This window comes from Marmota flaviventris, chromosome 17 (assembly GCF_047511675.1).
Source record: "Marmota flaviventris isolate mMarFla1 chromosome 17, mMarFla1.hap1, whole genome shotgun sequence".
Lineage (NCBI taxonomy): Eukaryota > Metazoa > Chordata > Mammalia > Rodentia > Sciuridae > Marmota > Marmota flaviventris.
Genome location: NC_092514.1, coordinates 74,578,409 through 74,599,173, shown reverse-complemented (window position 1 = coordinate 74,599,173; position 20,765 = coordinate 74,578,409). Strand labels below are relative to the sequence as shown.

The window sequence follows — 20,765 nt, the reverse complement described above, 5'->3', positions numbered from 1 at the left end:
GTGCATAGGCGGATCCAGGGGAACAGAGGGCAGAGGGCGACGGTGCCGCTCTGCTCAGTGCCAGCCACCTTGCCCGACCTGCCCTGCCCCACCCGCCGCCTCTGGTAATGTGCATAATCGTCACAGGCTCACTTAATAGGCTTCCATCTCCCTCCCTCCCTCCCTCCCTCCCTCCCCGTGATAAAATAACCCTTTCCAGCCCACAATCTGAAAAGTGCCCTTCATGATAGAACTATTCTAAGCAGCTTTTATACTTAAAAACTCAAAATGACAACACACCATACAAACGTAAGACGACACAAAATAAAAAGCTATGAGGAACATCCTGTCGTTAGCACGTGACACTGACCAAACGCAGCCTGCACTGTTTTGGAAACAGTTCACAAGGGCTGCGGTGAAGGTTCGTCTTCGGAACTGGACAGAGGTACTCGAAAGGGCCGCGGGCTGCTGGTCCTGGGGCCACAGTGCCCGGGACTGGAAAGGTCAGCTCTCCTCCTGGTGCAGGTGACCCTGGCCCTAGATGGACTCCCCGCTGAGCAGGTCCCCAGGCAGCAGCGTGTTCAGTGGGGTGGGGCTGCCGATCACCCTGCCATCCTCGGTGCTGGGCGGGCCCCAGAGGCTACTGGAATACTGGGGCACCCCGCCCCACAGAAGCTCGCTGCTCCCCTTGCCGCCCAGGCAGGGGGTGTTCCAGTGGGCCGCCTCGCTGCGCACCAGCCCATGGGTGCTGCCTGAGGCGCCCAGTCGGGGCTGGCTGCTCCCACTGCTGGACTGCCAGCTGGACGTGGGTGGCAGGGCTTGGCCTTGGGCTAGGAACCGGTTCACTTCCTCTTCACTGGCGAACTCCGCCAAGATGGTAGTGTTTCCCAGTACGCACCTAGAGGGGAAACAGGCAGGTGAGTATGCTCCCAGAGGCTGGGGCTATGCCATGGGGAGAGGTGAGCCTGGGGCCTGTGCAATCCTGGGGCTGGGCTTTGCCAGTTCTCAACTAGACTCTGTCCCTTGCCTGGACTTCTGGCAGCCATGAACTGGTGGGCACGGCAGGTGTATAAATTCATGAGTGATACCATGAAACTGGAGCCACTCAGCATCAGTGCCACTTGCATACTGGGCTAAGACCAGGAAGAACTAATACAGAGGGCTAGGGCTGGGGCTGGGGCTGGGGCTCAGCAGTGGAGCGCTCGCCTAGCATGTGTGAGGCCCTGGGTTCTATCACCGACACCACATATAAATAGATAAATAAATAAATACACACACACACACATACATACATACATACATAAAATAAAGGTATTGTGTCCAACTACAACTAAAAAATAAATATTAAAAAAGAAAAAAAGAACTAATATCGAGGCCTCATATCTCAAGGGGTGCTTCTGAGTAGGTCTTATACTCTGTCAAATGCACAATTTAAGGAGGCATTGGGGCTGGCTGTGAGGACTGCTGACAGTGCCCTCTGAGCAGTGTGAGGGTACCTCCTTTCTGTGGTTGGACCTGACGTGGTCTTTGGGGAGCCTTTTCTACTTCCAGCAAGAACCATCAGTAGAAACCCACTCATTACAACACACCTGTGATGGACTGAACTGAGTTCCTACTCCAAATTCATACACTGAAGTCCTGCCCCTTGCTTCTAAATGTCTGTATTAAAGAGACAGGTCTTCAGAGAGTTGATTCAGTTAACTGAGGTCCCGTGGGTGGCTCTCATCCAACATGACTGAGGCTCTTATTATGAGGAGACCGGGACATTGACACACACAGAGGACACAGAGAGGCCTCAGAAGGAGCCAACCCTGGTTACACCTTGATCTCAGGCTTCCAGGACCCAGGACCTGAGAGGTCGAGCTCCTGTGGCACACAGGCCCATGGGGGGTGTGGAGGCAGCCTCAGGACATAACGCCCCCCAGGTGCTTGGGGTTTGAGGCCATCTGGCAGCACAGGGCTGAATGAGGGGAAACATACATGTGCAGAGACTTCTGGGCCTTGGCCGCCTCCTCCTTGGAGCTGTAGCGGACCACAGCGTTGCCTTGAGTCAGGTTCAGGTGGAATGTGATGAGAGGCCCGTGCTGCAGACACAGCGTCCGCAGTGTAGAACCATCAATCTGGGGAGGAAGCACAGGGCACTTCCACTATCTTCTTCAAAGGCACTGTGAATGGATGCACTAAAATGCCAGGAAAGTGTCTTTCCTTGAAAAGGCTTACTGACACGCTGACATGTGCTACTTCTGGCACACCTGGAATGCTGGACACCTCAGTTGTATTTATTTTATGAGTTAAACTAATCAGAGGAAGGAAAAAAATTCCATTCTGAGTTTTGCTGCCCTCTCACCAGGGCACATCCCGCAGTCTGTGGTTCACAAAAGGCACCAGGGCCTCGTGGCCCTGTGGCCTTGCAGGTGTGTGCAGGTCAGGAATGGTGACTACTAGCTGGCCACAAGGCCTGAGCTGGCCAAGTCACTCTTGAGTTGGCGGTGAAGACAAGAGTTCTGTTTACAAAGGTATGCTTTTCGAGCCCCCTAAAGGTGAATGAATAATCAAGCACGTGGTTAAGAGCAGCCCTGTATCTGCTCTTTGAGCTGGAGCCCGGCTCCGCTTGCCTTGTGTGCTCCTAGGCTGAGAGGGTCTCTGACACACTGCTTGCACCAGGGCCAAGTGGCACTTCTGTGACTGTGCTCTATGTCCCTGTGGGTATGCAGGATACCCCTCCTGTTGTGCTGGGGCCTTACCTGGGGTGTGAGGTTGCGAAGAACAAGCCAGCTGCTTGTTCTTCCTGAGGTGTCGGTGCTCCAAGCAGAACCTGTGTGACAAGCCCAGGGCACAAGATCTCAGTGACAGGCTGAAGAGTCAGGTGGCACAGCCCTGTTCCAGGTTTCTAACCTTATCTAGAACACATGGCAACCCCGAAAGCCCTGCAAGCCAGGGAGTCCCTGGGCATCTTCTGGTCAATCCAAATCTCACCATCCCTGCAGACACCTGTCTGTGTCTATGAAAATCCCCACTTCCTGGCTGTCCCCACCAGCTCGGAGGCCTGTACATTCCCACCTGTGCCATGAGTGATGGGATGTGACGGGACAGGTGAGAATCACCTGGGAAGTTCTGGTCTTCCCTGACCCCCCAACTTACATTCAATGTGCTAAAATTCTGCATGTTAACGAAATAAAAGCAAATCCACAAGGATTATTATTACCATTATTATTTTTCTTTTGGCACTGGGGTTTGAACCCAAGGGTACTTTGCCACTGAGCTACATTCCCAGTCTTTTTATTTTTTGAGACAGGGTCCAAGTTGCTCAGACTGTTCCTCTAACTTGCTATCTTCCTTCCTCAGCCTCCCTGTCACTGGGCTTACAGTTCTGAATTACCACACTTGGCTAAGGGCCACTATTAAAAGGCCTGAAACAGTCTTTCTCAAACTATCTGTCGCTGATTTAAACTTCAGTTTCTGAAGTCCCCCGTACCCTTCTCGTATCCCTCAGGGTTAGCCTGAGGTACCCGCAGGAAGCCCCAGAGCCCAACAGCACCAGTGCGCTCTCCAAGCTGCTGGGTTGTTTTGGCCTGGAAAGCCCCTATGTTCCATGAAGTCTTGTGGAGAAGCAAACACAAGAAGGAGACATCAAGACACTGGTGCTGGTTGGTGGGGGCTGATGGGAATGGGAAGCTAAGGCCAAACGGGCCTCCCTGGGAGATCAGCACGTGGCATAGCAGGACAGAGGACCGGCGTCGGGACCACCTGGGACCTTCTGGCCCAAAGCAAAGCTGCAGTGAACCATAACCCAGGGGCTGAAAGCTGGGCTAGGCCAACCAAAGCCCACAGGTGCAGGGAAGCCTCAGCTCCCTCCAGACCCACCGGTCTCCAGGGAGCATGCAGGGATCCTGAAAAGGGAGGGGACAAAACCACAAGTACAGCCCCCAGGAAAGGAGCAAAGCAGCTGCGAAGAGAAAGGCACTTACCAGAGGAGTAGGAGCTGGTCCAGCCGAGGGGGCTGGCACCCCAGGTGGAGGAAGGCTTGGGATTGGCAAGCCCTGGAGGGGGCCTGGTGGGTGCAGTAGTGTTTCTCGGCACCTTCCACAGCTCATGAGACAGAGAGGCTTGCGTGTGGGAGGCTGCGCCAGAGGACCACGTCGATTTAATGTCTGACAGTTTACCTAGAAGGCAAAGAAACAGAGCATGTTCACTCTGTAGTCAGAGAGGAAAAGCACTTGCTGGGTTTGGGGAGCAGGCACACACTCTGTGACACCAGCAGACCGGGAAGAAAAGAAACACCAATACCACATCCTGAAGCAAGGCCCGAAGCACGCTGTTTTTTTCCAATTCCTTTTTTGGACAGAGTCTTGTAATGTGGCCAGGCTGGTCTTGAGCTCCTGGTCTCAAGTGATCCTCCTGCCTCAGCCTCCCAAGTAGCTTAGACCACAGGCATGTGTTACTGCACCTAGCAATGCGCTACTCTCAATTTCTGCTCACAGTCTGCACGGCCACTATAGCCAACATTTTCCACAGAGAAAATAGCATTTCTGAAATCAGCGTTGAGGATAACTTGCCATGGAAGCCTAACGAGACACATGTAGTAATGCAACAGATCAGGTGCGGTCAGAGGCCACAATGTCCATGCGTTCTTCCTTATGATAATTTCTTTAGGTAGCAGTCCCCTGTCAGGGCAACGCTCCTGACATGTGACCTTCCCCAGCTGCCACTGCAATCTCCCACAGCTTCTAGAGACACCCCTTGTGCACCTGCCATAGGAACAGAAGCAGTCCAGCTGCCCTGAGGCCAAGATGCCACATCTGGCATGCTGGTTGGGGAGACACTGTTTTGGAATGAGCAGAGTCCTGGACGTTTGCATGCTCCTGTGTCCACTGTGTCCAGTATTCATAGCACAAGTGTGGTTCTCCAAGCCTGGCGCCCAAGATGGCTCTGACTTCACAGTGAACAAATGCTAACCATGGAAAAGATGTCAAAAAACGAAATGCTATGTAAGACTGACTCAGAGATAAGGAAAGTGTACGGTTTTGCTCTTCTCTTTAGCCAAATGACTATGGAGGTTTTAAAAGTCTAAATATACCCCTCCTCTTTTTTGGTACCAGGGATTGAACCCAAGGGACTCCACACAGAGCCATATCCCAGCCCCACCCCCCTTTTTGGGGGGTACTGGGGATTGAACTCAGGGCCACTTGATCACTGAGCCACATCCCCAGCCCTATTTTGTATTTTATTTAGAGACAGGGTCTCACTGAGTTGTTTAGCGCCTTGCTGTTGCTGAGGCTGGCTCTGAACTTGAGATCCTCCTGCCTCAGCCTCCCAAGTCTCTGGTATTACAGGTGTGCAACACCGCACCCGGCTTCCCCAGCCCTTTTTGAGACAGGGCCTTGCTAAATTGCCTAGGTTGGACTGGAACTTGTGATCCCCCTGCCTTAGCCTCCTGAGAAGCTTGGATTACAGGTGTGTGCCACTGCACCCGGCTTTGTTTTTCTTTTAATAAGATGCTAAACTACATTGAAAGTGTTTTTTCCCCAAGGTAATGGAATTATAAAAATTCTTATTGAAAAAAACCTTAAATGCTATTCTCATATGGGCACAGTACAGTGGTTTGAAAATTTGATAGAATACAGAGATATGAAATAATTTATAAATATGACACACAGTTTTTGTGTCTAGTTGATACCAGGTGGATCCAGGCAGGAGGAGGTAGGCCCTCTGCGAATACCAGGGCTTAACACCAGGACCAGCCAGTCTCCTCCACCTGTCATGGAATTTAAGTAATTCCCAGCTGTTGTCTGCCTCTGAGTTTCTCAAGACTCACATACTCTCTGTCTTGTAGTCATGGGGGAGGAGAGAAGGAAGCAGATCCACTCAGGCTGGTGCTGTGCTAGGTCTGCAATGGTGCCTTATACATCACCTGATCTTCACAACCCCACTTCCACTCCATATGTGAGGACTCAGATGTGCCTGAGGTCCCGCAGTCATGCAAGGCAAGGCTCACACCAGCTCCAGCACTCAGGAGGAGAGTAAAGGGACCAGTGGGAACAGCTGAGGCCTGTCAGTTTGTCTGGGGAAAGAAAGAAAATGCTACCTGCAAGTGGAGAGGCCAGTTCATACCTGCAGCACTAGGTGAGGAGGCAATGCTGCTCAAAGAGCCACTGTAGCCGGGGGCACTGAGCGGCCAGGCACTCGAGGAAGGCAGTGTGGCATTCTGAGAGGATGGTGGGGAGGACCCTGCAGAACCAAACATGGCACTAAGAAGGGGTGGCAGGTGTGCAGCCAGCAGCTCTGATGGGATGAGGGGCAGCATACAGATCACCTCCTGAGCTTCTGTTTGGGCAAAGGGCTGGATAGGGAGGTGTGGTGCCAGGAGGCAGATAAGGAATACCTTTGAGTCAGTCCCGTAGCCCGTGGGAAGGCCTGTGTGGGGTGCTCCTGAAGGCTGAGGAGACAGAGCATGAGCTCTGAGGTAAGGTTACATCAAGCCATGGAGGAAGATACACCACCAGAATATTTAAAATGTCAGGTCAGAGTTGTAAAAGGTCACATGACTGTTCCCTGCACAGTAACAATTTAAATGCAGGGCAATCCTCACCCTTTCATGGTTCAAACCATAGCCACAATGAAACGCAGACCCCAAGCTTTTCATTACAAATTCTGACATGAAAACATGAGCACTTTCTGACCCTTTATCTCCCTTCCTAGTTCCCTCTGGGGACATAGGCACAGTGGAGACACTGTCCCAGTAACTGCGTCCTTTCCAAGTATGGTGCCCACAGAGCAGTACTTTCTGCTCTGAGGAAGTCCCTCCCTGCACCCTCAAGACACCTGGTTCCTTGGGATGGAGCTCAGCTCCATGTGGCTTTGTGCACTGTCACTCTCACTCACAAAGCTGGGAGGGGTGGGCAGGTGGAGCAGAGAACACTGCCTGGAAGCAAGGGCGGAAAGGGCTCTTCGGACTTGGGACCTGGACACAGATGGACTGTTGCCTTCATCACCACAAACAGAATCTGATGGCTTAAAAGCTACAGTCTCCGAGGCAGGGCCCCCAGGTATGTGGCACCTCCTACATGCCCTGCTGTAGGGGACCTCTTCACCAGAGCTGACAACCATTAGAACATATTTACGTTCTGCAGGTCTCCAATTTTATTTATTTATTTAGGTACTGAGGATTTAACCCAGGGTATTTAACCACTGAGCCACTTCCCTGGCCCTTTTAACTTTTTATTTTGAGACTGTCTCACTAAGTTGCAGAGGCTGGCTTTGAATTTGGGATCCCCCTGCTTCAGTCTCCTGAGTTTCCAGGATCACAGTGTGGCCACTGCCCCTGGCAGCTGATGTGTTTAATCCCAGAGTTGGATTCCATCTTCTTGTCTTGTCTCCATGGCCAATGTGCTTCTCAGCTTGGATTCCTTTCCACTCTTAAGTCTTTCTCTTTTATCAGGTAGGTATAGAACCAGAGGCAGTTGCTTGGCTCTGACCAGAAGCCAGGTGCCTCTTGAGGCCACCTTTACCACATCACAGAAAACCGGGCCAGATGGTGGATGGCACTCGCAACACTCCTGCTGCCCCCCAGAGGTCAAAGGGTCATGTGTAGCTCCATCTGTGCCTGCTCTGGAAGCTCTGCTGTGTACCATGAAACCTTGATTCTTTTAGCTTCTAATACCTGGATCAGCACAACCCATATCACACTTACCCACAACTGTCAAGACACATGGGCTTGCTTTGCCTGCTCTGCCACACACAGGTGTGACTTCCACTCAGGCTGTCCCTGCCATCTCACGCAGGCTCCTCTATTCTGACACAAAGCAAATACCTCACTCCAGCAGGTCTTACTTTAAGTGGAAACCTAAGTTAACATTGTGGGAACTCTGTGAGACGCCTTCTCAGTGATGGCTCTCAGATGTCTCTTCAGGCCTCCTTTCTAAGGGCACACCTTAGAAAGCCTCAAAACTGCACCTCAAGTCTTTGTGTGTTTTCTGAGTTCACAGCTCAGCCCAGCACTTCTTGCTCTGAAGTCTGACAGAGGGTGGGCTAAAAATCGGCACTGAGATTTGTGCCAGGAAAAACAGATTGAGATGGATGAAAAGGGTCTTCCTAAATCCTTTTCAGTTTAAAGAGTTTTCAGGTGGAAACTTTTTCATTAAACAGCTAAAGGTTAAATGTGATTCTATAATGTAACCTTAAAAAATGCTATAATATGAAATACAGGTCGAGCATCTGAAATTCAAGGAAACTTCAGTGTCATGTAGTTGGCACACTGTAGACTTTGCATTTTTGGACTGGGTAAGCTCAACTACTAAGTCTCTGTAAGCATTCCCAAATCAAAAAGCTCTGAGATCCAAATCACTTCAGGCCCCAAGCATTCTGGATGCAGGACACTCAACCTCTACAGATCAAGCAAAACCATGTCCCCCAAATCAGTCTTCCTGTGCTGCAGCTGACAGGTGACAGAAGTAGCCCAGCAGCTGGGTCTCAGCCGACTTGCCCCCCAGCTTACACTGCCTGCTGGCATCCTGAAGGAGGCTGGACCTTCCCAGCCGAAGGCAGGTTGGGGGGCCCTCCTCACCTCCACTCTTGAGGAGGTAGCGGTTGACATCCTGGATGGTGGTGTTGATTGTAGGCCCGGTGGGAACACTGCCAGGAGTGACGTCAGGGTCATTCTCGGGATCGATATTCTGAAGTCCTTTCCACGGAACTCCGGGATGGAATTCTGTTTGTGGAAATCAAATGAAATTGCATGCTAGAGAACCTTCGCATTGCTTCCTGACATTTAAAAATATTATTTTCCTGATTGTGGAAATTTTTATAATATGATCATTCAGTTCAGGCACGTGTTACAGACTCTTTCGTGAAATCACTCCCTCCTTTGGAACAAAGCAGAACCGGGTACTACAGCCAACATACCAGGCTTGTATGTTCTTGCCAGATGGTATCCAGTGTCCCTTCCCCATTGCCTTACTGCCACTCCTGATAGTGGACTAGGGAGCCACAGAACAAGGCTTGATACCCACACTGATCTGACAAATGGATTCCCAATGGAAATGACAAAGGGGTGGGCTTGAAGCTTCCAGAACATGTGGCCTGGGTCCTGTTCCTCCTAGGTTCAGGGCGTGTTCAGATCTGCTGTTGTAGGTGTTGTGTGGTCTTACCTGGGGGCCAGTTGATGCTGGAGCCATTTGAGATTTTATCACTGTCAGATTTGGCACGTGACCAGCTATGGGGCACAGCTACAGGAGGACTGGCTGGTGACTCACTGTTCTGGATTAAATCGTACCGGCCATAGGAGTCGTCAATGGAGGACTTACCTGGAGGCCCAATGCTTAGACCTCCAGGGATAGCACCTACAGAAGAAAGAAACAGGATCCCAGTGAGTACTCTCTGCTCAAGACGCAAGGGCTGCCAAAGAGCCTTCCCTTCCAGGTTTGTCAGAGTAATGTGAATCATCAGACCTTGTCTGTCTAGGATTCTTTGGTTAGTCCAAAGTTTGTCATTGTAGGACCAAAACTCTTAAAGAACCATTTTACTTAGTCAAGTAGGAACCATTTTTTTTCTTAAGTCAGTCTGTTTCCCAGGCTGGCCCTGAGCTCCTGGGCTCAAGTGATCCTCCTGTCTCAATCTCCCGAGTAGCTGGGACCATAGATGTGTGCCTCTGGGCCTAGTGAATATTTATTTCTTGCAGTGCTGGGGTGGAGCTATACCTCCATCCATGCTGGAAATCTTTTTTTTTTGAAGTTGTAGATGGACAAGATATCTTTATTTTATTTGTTTGTATGTGGTGCTGAGGATCGATCTTAGCCTTTGTGGTTAGCTGCCACAATTGCTGTTATCTGTGTCTTTCCCTCCTGCAGTCAGCCATGCTCATTATGGAAGAACAAACTAGGTGTTAAATTTACACAGACTAAACCAACCAGCCACAGGTGTCGGGGCTCCCTCTTGCCAAGGAAGGTGCACAGATGTTGTGGAGAACATATTAAATTTCCTTCATGTTTAACGCCACCAGGAAGTTTATATTTAATGCTTAACAGTGTGATTACCTTTGATGATTAACATTTTGCTTCTTTTTCCCTTCTAAGTATTTGATTTTGTGTTTTATTATTTTATTGAAAGAATTGACTCATTTTTGTGATTTAGGAATGCAGATGTTAAAAAAAAAAAACAAGCAAGCATACAGGCTCTGGGGTATTTTCAGTGATTTCTGGGTTTGAAGCTAAGATCTGACGACTGAGTTTCAATAAGTTTGATCCTTAACAAGTTGAAATCTTATGTACTCTGTAAAAGAATGGAATGCTTTTACTCCATTTTCAGCATTGGGTATGTAGAAATGTACAGAATGAGATTCCCTACGATGGGATAATCAACGAATGAGCCAGGAGTGACCCCCTCTGTGGGTGTGCTGGCCACGACGTACCGTGCTTGCTAGGATTCTGATCCAAAGGAGAAGCAGCACTGGACAAGCTGTCCATGGAGTTCGGGTGTGTCCACTGAGGGAGGCGTGACTGGGACTGAGATGGGTCTTTCACCGACAAACCACTGGTAATGTCCATGCTGCTGACATTCATGTTTGGGTTCAGTCCAGCTGAAAACAGAGATGCCATTAGGAGCTACCTCCCCTTCCTCTGCCCGATTTCACTCCAGGCTTCATTGATAGCGAAACACACTGTTAATGCTGGTGAAAAATGCTTCTCTTCCAAACAACATTTTTCTTTTCTTTCTTTTTAAGCAATATTATTCCTCAATTAAAATGAAAATTCCAACAATCTTCAACTAAGTACATCCCACAATTCTCCTCATTTTGTTTGTTTTAGTGCTGAACATGGTCCTGAGGCTGCTCAGTCAGAGCCAACACAAAAACAGTGAGCCAAACAGGAAGGAAAATCCTTTCATATTTCAGGGCATTTTTTGAAATGACCCTCTGCCTACAGAACAAGCTGGTCTGAATAACTAGACCTACCTTTAGTGGACTTCTGGTACACAAGCATTCTCTGAAAGAGTGCGAGTTGTGTATCAAATGGCTTTTCAGGAACTGAACTGTCTGGGTGAGTGGGAGCTGCCATTTGCCATCCCAGCTGGAATGGTGAGCTGATGCTCCTAGAGATCTGCCAAGGTCCAGAACTACGTAGGTTGACAAAGATGATGGGGACGACCATGACACAAAGGCTGAAGTGAAGAATTCCTGAAAGGGATGCCACTAAGGGGTAGGCCAGATGTGTGGGCTGGAAGGGAGCCACCTGTGGCAGGGCAGCCCAGCATGACGGATCACTCAACAGTGACAGTCTGCATTCCATATACACCCACCCACCCACACACCATGTGGTGCCCAGTGAGGAAACCCTATTATTAGGCAAGGTGCCAAACATTTTGGTTCTTAACTTTATATCAGGGGCTGCAAATTCAAATGCCTACGGGAGCCAGGTGGACAATTCAAATGAAGGTGAGGAGGGCAAGAGAGACTACAGCAGGACAGACAGGCTCTGAACTGTGAAAGCAGGTGCTACTGGGCAACCAGATACTGCCCTGTGGAACCCTGACCGGTGTGGCCACTTTTTTTTTTGTACTGGAGATTGAAGCCAGAGGTGCTCTACCACTGAGCTATAGTCCCAGCCTTTTCTTTTTGAGACAGGGTCTCAATAAGTTGCTCAGGCTGTCTAAAACTTGCAATCCTCCTGCCTCAGCCGCCCAAGTCACCAGGATTATACGTGTGTATCACTGTCCCTGGGCCAGCCAATTTTACTGGCTTTTTTTTTTTTTTGGTGGTGCTGGGGATTGAACCCAGGGCCTTGTGCTTGTGAGGCAGACACTCTACCAACCGAGCTATAGCCCCAGCTCCTTTGGCCAGGCAATTTTAAAAGATGCCAGGAATAATTTTTATTTGATAATTTCCCATTTTTTTCTTCCTTTTTGTACTAGGGATTGAACCCAGGGGTGCTTAATCACTGAGTCATATCCTTAGTCCTTTTTATATTATATTTAGAGACAGGGTCTCACTAAGTTGCTGAAGCTGGCTTTGAACTCGTGATCCTTCTGCTTCAGCCTCCTGAGTCACTGGGATCTCAGGCATCCACCATAGTGCTCAAATGACAATTTCTCAATTTTTAAATGTTAGTGATTGATAGAGAGAGGGGGGCGGGGACACACAGAAGATAGAGACAGATACACACTTTGTAGACCTAACAAAATACTTCTGCAGTTGGATACTACCTAGAGACTGCCTACTTTCTTGCTTTCACTTCCATTTGTACAGATCTCAGATGAGGGGCCACAAGGCAAGGGCCAGCAGAGCATCCAATTCCCACATTTGGCCCCAACCCCTCTCTTAACTCTTCCTTCACAAGTAGATAAACTGGCCTGGGCCAATATGAACTGCCCCTGGAAAACACCAGAGCTCCTCTATAAGGCCTCTGTTTGTAGAGGCTTTCTCTTTATTCATCAAAATGCTGCCTAGTTGAGGCTCAAACTTAAACCCTACTCTTTGGTTTTTCTTTAGTCATCAAGGTGAAAGTCAACTCTCTGCTCAACAGCTCTGAAAGCCACTGGGTACCAAAGCCACTTCTTCCTGAATGTAGGCCTCATCTTCTTGTCTAGGTGCTTGGCTCTATGGGGAAGAAATGGAATAGCCAGGGAGGCTGGACATGCAGACAGAAAGTGGACAGAAGCCCATGACTAGGTATGGGCTGCTGGCTCCTGGCACCACTAGCTTAGCTCCTAAGAGACTTTTGGTATGTGCAGCTGCAGAGATGCTGACAGTCAGTAGGAAGGTGAAGTTTCCTATATCTTACTAGTTATTCATTTTCAATGCATTTACAAAACTGTAATGTGAATATTAGAACATTTTATCAAAATAATTTCATCAGATTTTGAAGATTTACTGCATGAATTCTTTCATTACACTAAGAAAGAAATCTTGCAGAGCAGAGATGAGCACACTTTATTTTCCAAAGCAGGTCAAGAGGATAGGTGAACAGTAGAAGCTAGATTTAGAGCATTTGAGGATGACAGGTGGAATGGAATTCCAGAACAACCATTCCTAAAACAGAAGAAAGAGCCTACATGAGAAGCAAATGTACTACATGGTGTTTGCCACAGGCTATGGACTGTGTGAGAACTTCACATATGAACTCATTTGATCTTTAAAGAAACCCTATGCGGTAAACATTTCCACTTTAGAGATAGGAAACCTCAGGTAAAGAGCAGTGAGACAAGTTGCCACAGTTAGCAGTGGGCCAGCTGGTGGTGGGCTGGGACTCAAACCCAGGAAGCTAATTCCTAGGTTAGGCATTAACACTAATGTTGACACCACTTCTTGGACATCAGGCACATTAATGGACAGGACAGGAATGAAAGGACAAGACAGTCCAGTCTAACACTTATCAGCTTCATGTTAAAGACACACCATGTTTGTTATACTTGAAGCAGGAGGTGTTCCTATGACTAGAACTTGCCACTTTTTTTCAGAGACAAGTGCTAGCACTTACAAGGGGATGTTACCAGTTGGTAGCAAATTCTCTGTCACTCAACTGGCCTTTATCCTTTAGGGTATATTTTCTGAGCTACTGATTTCCTTTGTCCTATGTCTGCAGATTTTGACAGCAATAAACAGGCCTGAAATGCAGCCCCTTGCTCTGGGTGACGTCTCTCCTCTGCTGCCTTTGGTTGCGTGATGCATGTCTTTCCTGGCCAGCCAGTATGACCTGGAGGGCGGGAACCGTGGCTCTGAAGATTTGTGGGCTTTACATGCTGGGCATGCTCTGGCGGGTCAGTTCCCATTCTGCACTGGAGGTGCTGTAGGGACATCGGCTACTCCGTGAGCAGGGCCTGCTTTAGTGAGTCTGAACACACTACTGGCAGAACCACTGTAAGCTCTTTCCTGCAGCTGGAGCTGGAGGACAGTGGCTGGTAAAGAACAGCAGACGAAAAATAAACTAGGAATGAACAGGTTGTGCTGACGCAACAGTGGAAATGGGAATTTCTCTGGGGTTTTGAAAGACCTTGTGGTCAATGTTTTGTTTTGCAGAGGCAGCTGGTGTTGCTTCCTCTGCAGAGGCCTCTGGAGGCCTGCTCTAGGGGTCTTTCTGGGGCTGCAGTCCTGGCATGCTGTTCAGCACCAGCCAGCCATGCCGCCCACCGCAGTGCAGTGCGGTGGCCACAGGAGACTCACCGAGAGGGTAAGGAGCAAAGGTGTTGGGTGAAGACTGCTGCTCTTTGGTCTGCAGGTCAGGTAGGCCAGGAGCTTGGGGGTGAGGGGGGAAGTTGTCCATGGCCGATTTGCCTGCAGAGGGGTGCAGAGACAGGTGCGGCGGGGGTGGCGGCGGCGGAGGCTGCTTCACAAGCAGGGCCTGGGCCAGCTGGCGCTGGTGCTGTTGGATCTGCTGCTGCAGATTAGTGATTGTGCGCGCAACCTGACAGGAAGAGACACATACACGTTAGCCAGTGTGAAGTGATATGCATGGCTTTTCTACACTCCAAGTGTTTTCACATCTAGGCCTTCAATGGCTGGGTCAACCCCCTTCCAAACTTAGCCAGTCCCAGGACTTTTGAAAGGGGAGGTTCACCTGGGGGAAAAAAAAAAAAAGGACAATCCTAATAATTCATCAGTTACTGTTTCTTCTATCAGGGACAATCAAGGCTAATGACAAAAGTCAGGCTGGGTGACACCTACTTGCTGCTCCTGTTGTCTCATGGGTCCGGAAACATTACGCTGGGCCTGTAACATCTGCTGCTGGATTTGTAAACGTTGGTATGCCTATTGACAGAAAGAAAAGATAGAATGTTATTAGACAGCCATCAATAGATGGTTCAACTTCCTGACATTGAGCAAATAAAAAATAAATTTACTCTTATCATGGTTGAGGCTAAGGTCCAGAATGGCCAGATTACAGAAACAAGCTGCCCCAATCAAAGAATAGGTACTAAATAGCTCCTAAGCACCTGGAGGCCATGTGATTACCTCAGACAGTGCTGTGGGAACTAAAGCCAGGACAGAACCCCAAACATGGGTCTGTGAATCCTTTCGGCAAGTATACCTGGGGCCAGCATGGGCTAAGGTGATCTCATGGTTCTAAGTACGCTGGTGCAGACCCTGTGTTCAGCTGATTATTTCAAAATGCTGGTGGAATGCTAGATTTTTTTTCTTACAACATGGATTTTGGGATATATTTTTGACAAGAGAACTTAATTTTAAAAAATAGGATCCAAATAACAGTAGAGATTAAGCTCTTAGAAATGTCTCATTAATTATGGATTCACTTAAGTGGATCTATGGAGGCCCTAAAACTGAACATTAGGAAGCACTGAACTTTATTTCTCCAATCCTGGGAAAAAATTTGAGAACAGAATACACTAAACATAATGTAGCATTTTCTTGATGCTCTGCATCCTAGGGCCAGAGGAGCTCTCCAGGTGAAGGAACAACTCTGGCACGTCAGGCCCACAGCACTGTCCAGTGCTGCGTGTCCTTGCTCTATGGCAACGGCTCTAAATCCCTACGTTTATAAGGTATGTCTGGTTCTCACAGCACACCATCTCCTTCTTGAGGGTAGGGTCTTCCGCTGCTGCCGCCGGCACTGAAAGCCATAGGACAGCACAAGTGCATTGCCCCGAACCCAGTACCGCTAGCCTCCCCAATCCCCATTGTGGACCAAGAAAGAGCCTCAGGCTGAGGCCACCCTACCCTATGTCTTGAGCTCTGTGCTTTTCAGCAAAGTCAGAACACCCACAGTGTCTCTAGGACACTTCCACCCGGTTGCCTCATCCTCCCCTGCTACTGACTGAAAAGCCAGATGTCCAAACTCCATAGACATGTGCTTAAAACCTACATCTTGAAAATACTGAGGCGGGGGCCTCAAGGGCCCACAGACTCCTGTATAAGCAAAAATCTCACTGGGGCGCCATCCATTAGAGGCCCCTGATGCTCCCGCTGTTCTGCTGCCTGACTCCTACAAGGCACCAGCCAGGACTTCTAAATACACCAGGTGCCCACACATCAAAGAATGGAATAACAGACAAGGCCCTGTAGTGTACATCAATTTAGTACACACCTAGGCAATATAACAACATGGTGTTTTATGATAAAAGGAATAAAACTTTAAAAATTAAAAAATTCAAGATATATTAAATCATAAAACTTTTAAGAATAATTGGGTCATAGCAGCCATACTCTCTCTCTCTCTCTCTCTTTTTTTTTTCAGTTCTGGGGACTGAACCTAGGGGTGCTCTGCTACTAAGCTATACCCCCCAGTCCTTTTTTAAATTTTATTTTGAGATAGGAGCTTGCTAAGTTGCTGAGTTTGTTCTTGAACTTGTGACCCTCCCGCCTCAGGTTCCTGAGTAGCTGGGATTATTGGTGTGCCCCCAACTCACATCAGCCACTCTCAGAGGAGGTCTATGAGAGAATCAAGTTTTTAGCTCCAAGGCATCTAGCACCCACGATGAAGCGACTCTGACCTGTTTGTAGAATGGGTACTGTGCAAACCACTCTTGGGAGAATTGAGGAAAGAGTCACTCAAAATGAGTTTTTGTGTTTTATGGCTCAGATGAGAAGCTAAAAGCTCAAAGGAGAGATGGCCTAACTGGATCTGAGACTCCTGAACACGAAGGGGCCAAAACACTTACAAAACTTTGTAAAAACACCCTTAGTGAAAAGCTTTATAACTCACGAACAGTCTTGATGACACATCACACTAGGAAGAGAAGTGTCAGAGCAACCACGGCTGTCCGTGGTGTGTGTTGCTTAGGCGACCTATGAACTCACCAGCTGCAGCTGATGGAGCTGGTTCAACATCGTCATATGCTGAGGGTTAATTGGCGAGGTTAATAGTGCAGGGTTGAGACCAATGTTTTTTGCTGCAAACTGCAAAAGCTGTGCTTGAACCTGTTTGACATAAGACACACTGTCAGCACCATCTGTGAGAACATTTACTTGTCTGCAGAGTGTTTCAGAGACTCAAAATTTATTAAATGATAATTATATTTGTTTCAGGGTTGGACTTCAAAGGCCATTAGAACATCTATGGACATTTTAACATTAGTAGTTAACATGCTGAGAATAAGGAGGGAGGAAGGAAGGAAGGGGTAGAGTCTTTAGAGATTTCTTTCCCTAAGTACTTCAGTTACTCATTAGCTTCCCATGTGTGGGTCTCGGTTATTCCTATCAGTGATTGAGTTCTGCCAAAGTGAAAGCCTTAAAGATGGCAGGCAAGGGCAAGTGTCTCTCACACAGGCCCCTGGGCCTATCCCCTGCACGAGCTGCACCCCCAGGAGCTCAGCAAGCCCCTCCCCTGTGTGCACACTCCAAATGCTGCCACTGCTGCTACAGAGCAGATGTGCCTCTGGCTGGACACCACTGCCCCCAGTCTTCCTGTGGCTCTCTGCAGAACTGACCTGGATACCCACCTGCCTCCCGCTCAGTGAAGTCCCTTCAACTGGAATTCACTACTCTGAAAAAAGTACGGCTAACACTGGCTATTTCAATGTTTTCCAAAGTGTGAAATGGATCTTAATATCACAGGTAGGCATGCAAGATGATTTTGGTGTAACATGGTTGAGGATGTTTTACTTTAATAATTGTCTATGAGCTGGGGCTATGGTTCAGTGGTAGAGCGCTTGCCTAGCACATGTGAGGCAGAAGGTTCGATCCTCAGCACCACATAAAAACATAAATAAAATTCAAGGCATTGTGTCCATGTACAATTAAACAAACAAACAACCCCCCCCCCCGTAATTGTCTAATATTTATTAGAAAAATATTGATTTTTCTACTTATGATAAACATGAAATTTTCTTTAAATAAGTTAAAAAGGGCAAGTCAATTTAAAGAAAAAAATAGCATGTAACAGTATAGCTAATACGGAGATCACATTGGAATTCATTGAGAAAACAAGATAGCACAGCAATGAGTGATATTTGAGACACGTCCTCTGCTCAGGGTGGGGCACAACACTAACTGTTCTCAGGCTGGGTGTGGCTGTGGTGCTGGCTGTGGGCAGAAGCATGCACTGGGAAGTGGCATACAGCAGCCTCTAGGCGATCCACACAAAGGGCTGTCCTGTCCTCTTTTGTTTTCTTCCTGAGGTCGGCAAGTAGCTGTGGCAGAGCTGCCCCACAAGCTCTTAGCTTTTTCTGTCTACACTGTCATGAAAGAGAGGAATGCCTGTCTTGTTTGAGACACATCTTTTGAGGCCTGTCTGTATGGAGGCTTACCCTGAGCCTAACACATTTAACTAGCATTCTACCAAGTTCTAGCCATCTCCGTGAGTGCACAAACTTGGACACAAACCATTTCAGAATAATGCTTATTCCCACACATCCTGCTCGCTTCTGTATACCAATACTGTCTTCTTATACGCCATGGTCTGAATGTTTGTGACTCCCAAATACCAGTGTTGAAATCCACTGCCCTTCGATATTTTAGATTAAGAGTTGGGACCCTTGGGAGGTGACTGAGTCATGAGGGCTGAACCCTGAGTGGAATCAGAGCCCTCATCAAAGAGGCCCAAAGGAGTGTGACTGCCCCTGCTTGCATGTGAGGACGCATGAACTCACCAAACCCCAGATCCTCCAGTGCCTTGATCTTGGACTTCTAGCCTCCAAAACTATGAGCAACAAGCCCGTGCCGTTTATTACTTATCCAGGATAAGGGATTTTGTTATAGCAATAAAAAGTCAACTGAGACTTACATTTTACAAATAATGGAAGACTGATGGGTTAGTACATTTCTTTTTGGAACCGATTAAACACAAGACTCTTCAGGAATCTCAAATATTTTCCTGGTAACAGAGGCCTCAGGGGAGAAAGCAGTTTTCCCTCTGCTAGAAGAATGCCAGAGGTGGTAGGGACCTCAGGATGCTTTGCTCCTTCCTGGGAGGGCACAGCCTCCCTCTGCCCCAGAATTGACATATCAAGTAGAGCTCTGATGTGTTATCAACAAAAAGCAATCAATTACTAAACATTCTTATGAGGGTAAGGACTGTTACATTGTGATTAAAAACTCAATCCAAAGCCTGAAATTATGGAATGTTCTACACATGCTCTCTGTGACTGCCTTCAGCTTCTCAGCACAGTGTGGCAGTCCTGGGTTGTTTGGGGTAATTTCCTCCACAGCCCAAGCTGCCAACAGAGCAGCCTGCCCTGCCCTTTCCAGCAACCCAGGACCAACATCAGGTTCATCAGAGTAACTCTCTAAGGCAAGCCCAGGACAAACTGCACCACTGGTGGGGTGCCGACTTGTCTTCCCTCAGAGCTGCTCTGACCTGTGGCAGGCTGGGTGGCTGAAGCTGCCTGAGTAGCAGGCTTTGGGGATACTCCTGGGGCAGCAGGGCCAAGCAGCTTCCTGAAGGTTAGGATAGATTTACAGGTTTAAAACAGCAAGGACTCCTCTTTGATGTCGATTAACTCAGCTCTCACTTTAAAAGAGTGTCTTGGATATGGCCAAGTCCCCACCAAGCACCCGCCTATGTCACCCACTTGGCCCGGGTCTGACCTGAGGGGATAGAAACTGAGGCACTTGAGCACGGAGGCTGGGCTGGGAGGAGTTAAGAGGCTGCACTGGCGGCTGCGGCGGCTGCTGCATGGTCCTGGCTTGTGCTGCTCCGCTATTGCCAAACACACCCAGATTGCCACTCGGGATCTGCAGGGAGACGGGATGGACTTTAGGGAGCAGAGGTAGGCAGTTGCACGGGTGGGTGAAATAGTGTGCTACCCACCTATGAATGCAAGGTGGCTTCTGCTTCCCAACACTGCCAACCTGTTCCACCACACCTAGGACCAATACTATCTGTACTGGTGATAGTGGGTGGACAGTCAGCCACAGAAGCAGCTGATGCTTTAAGCTCACAGGAGCCGTATGATAACAGCCCCTTTTCTGGCAGTACTGGGGACTAAACCCAGGGGTGTTCTACTTCTGAGCTACACTGCTGGTCCTTTTTATGTATTTTTAAAAATTTGAGACAGGGTCCCACTAAGTTGCCCAAGCTGGCCTTGTGATCTTCCCACCTCAGCCTTCTGAATGGCTGGGACAGGCACGTGCCATTGCACTCTGCCTGATGGTGCATTTTAAAGTGTCCCCAACAAGGCTGTCAACTTACAGAAACTATAACAACAGAGTATTTCAGCAAACAGTGAAGTGGACATGGCTGTCTGAATGACACACATTCAGGCAGCCATTTCCAGAAGGCTATATCTATGGTCAGAGTTAAAGGGCAAGAATGTTTGGTTATTACTACTGACCCAGAGGAAGAGTGACATTTTCAAATGGGAAATATATCTATTATTTCAAAAAACCTTGGAATTGAATCAACTGGCAAATTTGGGTAGTTAACCTGTGTCAAATCCAGTAAGTCTGTCTGGGGTGCATTTTCCACACTGTGTCATGAGCTACCTAACAAAGAGGTGCAGCAAGATGCTCTTGGCCTTCTCTTGGAAGAGCAGTCTGGGAGGCACAGGGCAGGAGACGCATCCTGTGTGCACACTGCTGCTGGGCTGCTGACTCCTGACAGCAGAACATCTGGAAGGGAGATTCCTACCAAACTCGACAAAGCTAGCAACTCCAAGAGCCAGGATTGCACTGAAGGTCAACTGGGATCTCTGAGTGGAGAGGACACTGTTGATAATCCCATGGAGACCACAGGCACAAAAGGGCCTGCTCAGACTCCCTAACACTAGATGTACTTCAAGAAAGGGGCAAAGGTGTGTGTGGGCGTTTTTCCCTGCAAAACCAGCCAGGAGGGCTGGCCTGTAGCCATCAGAGTGCTGTTTGTCTCAATACCATCGAGTCAGAGAATCCACAGGAAGGTGGA

The 20,765-nt window shown here is 48.5% G+C and overlaps 1 protein-coding gene across 9 annotated transcripts in view; it reads right to left on the bottom strand.

Annotated features, from left to right (window-relative positions):
* Window positions 1–233: 233 nt before the first annotated feature.
* Window positions 234–20,765, bottom strand: part of Tnrc6c (trinucleotide repeat containing adaptor 6C) — a 118,936-nt gene continuing 98,404 nt past the window's right edge. For 7 of the 9 annotated variants that reach the window (XM_071603894.1, XM_071603895.1, XM_071603901.1 and 4 more), the window contains 12 exons: window positions 19,451–19,597; window positions 16,724–16,843; window positions 14,633–14,716; window positions 14,132–14,372; window positions 10,385–10,552; window positions 9,126–9,317; window positions 8,543–8,686; window positions 6,091–6,207; window positions 3,948–4,142; window positions 2,724–2,794; window positions 1,960–2,099; window positions 234–877 (listed from right to left, as the gene is read on the bottom strand). In XM_071603894.1, coding sequence (XP_071459995.1) covers window positions 517–877; window positions 1,960–2,099; window positions 2,724–2,794; window positions 3,948–4,142; window positions 6,091–6,207; window positions 8,543–8,686; window positions 9,126–9,317; window positions 10,385–10,552; window positions 14,132–14,372; window positions 14,633–14,716; window positions 16,724–16,843; window positions 19,451–19,597 — 1,980 coding nt within the window. In that variant the 3' untranslated portion in view covers window positions 234–516. The remainder of the gene's footprint in view (window positions 878–1,959; window positions 2,100–2,723; window positions 2,795–3,947; window positions 4,143–6,090; window positions 6,208–8,542; window positions 8,687–9,125; window positions 9,318–10,384; window positions 10,553–14,131; window positions 14,373–14,632; window positions 14,717–16,723; window positions 16,844–19,450; window positions 19,598–20,765) is intronic. The other 2 variants (XM_071603899.1, XM_071603900.1) reach the window with 1 other exon arrangement.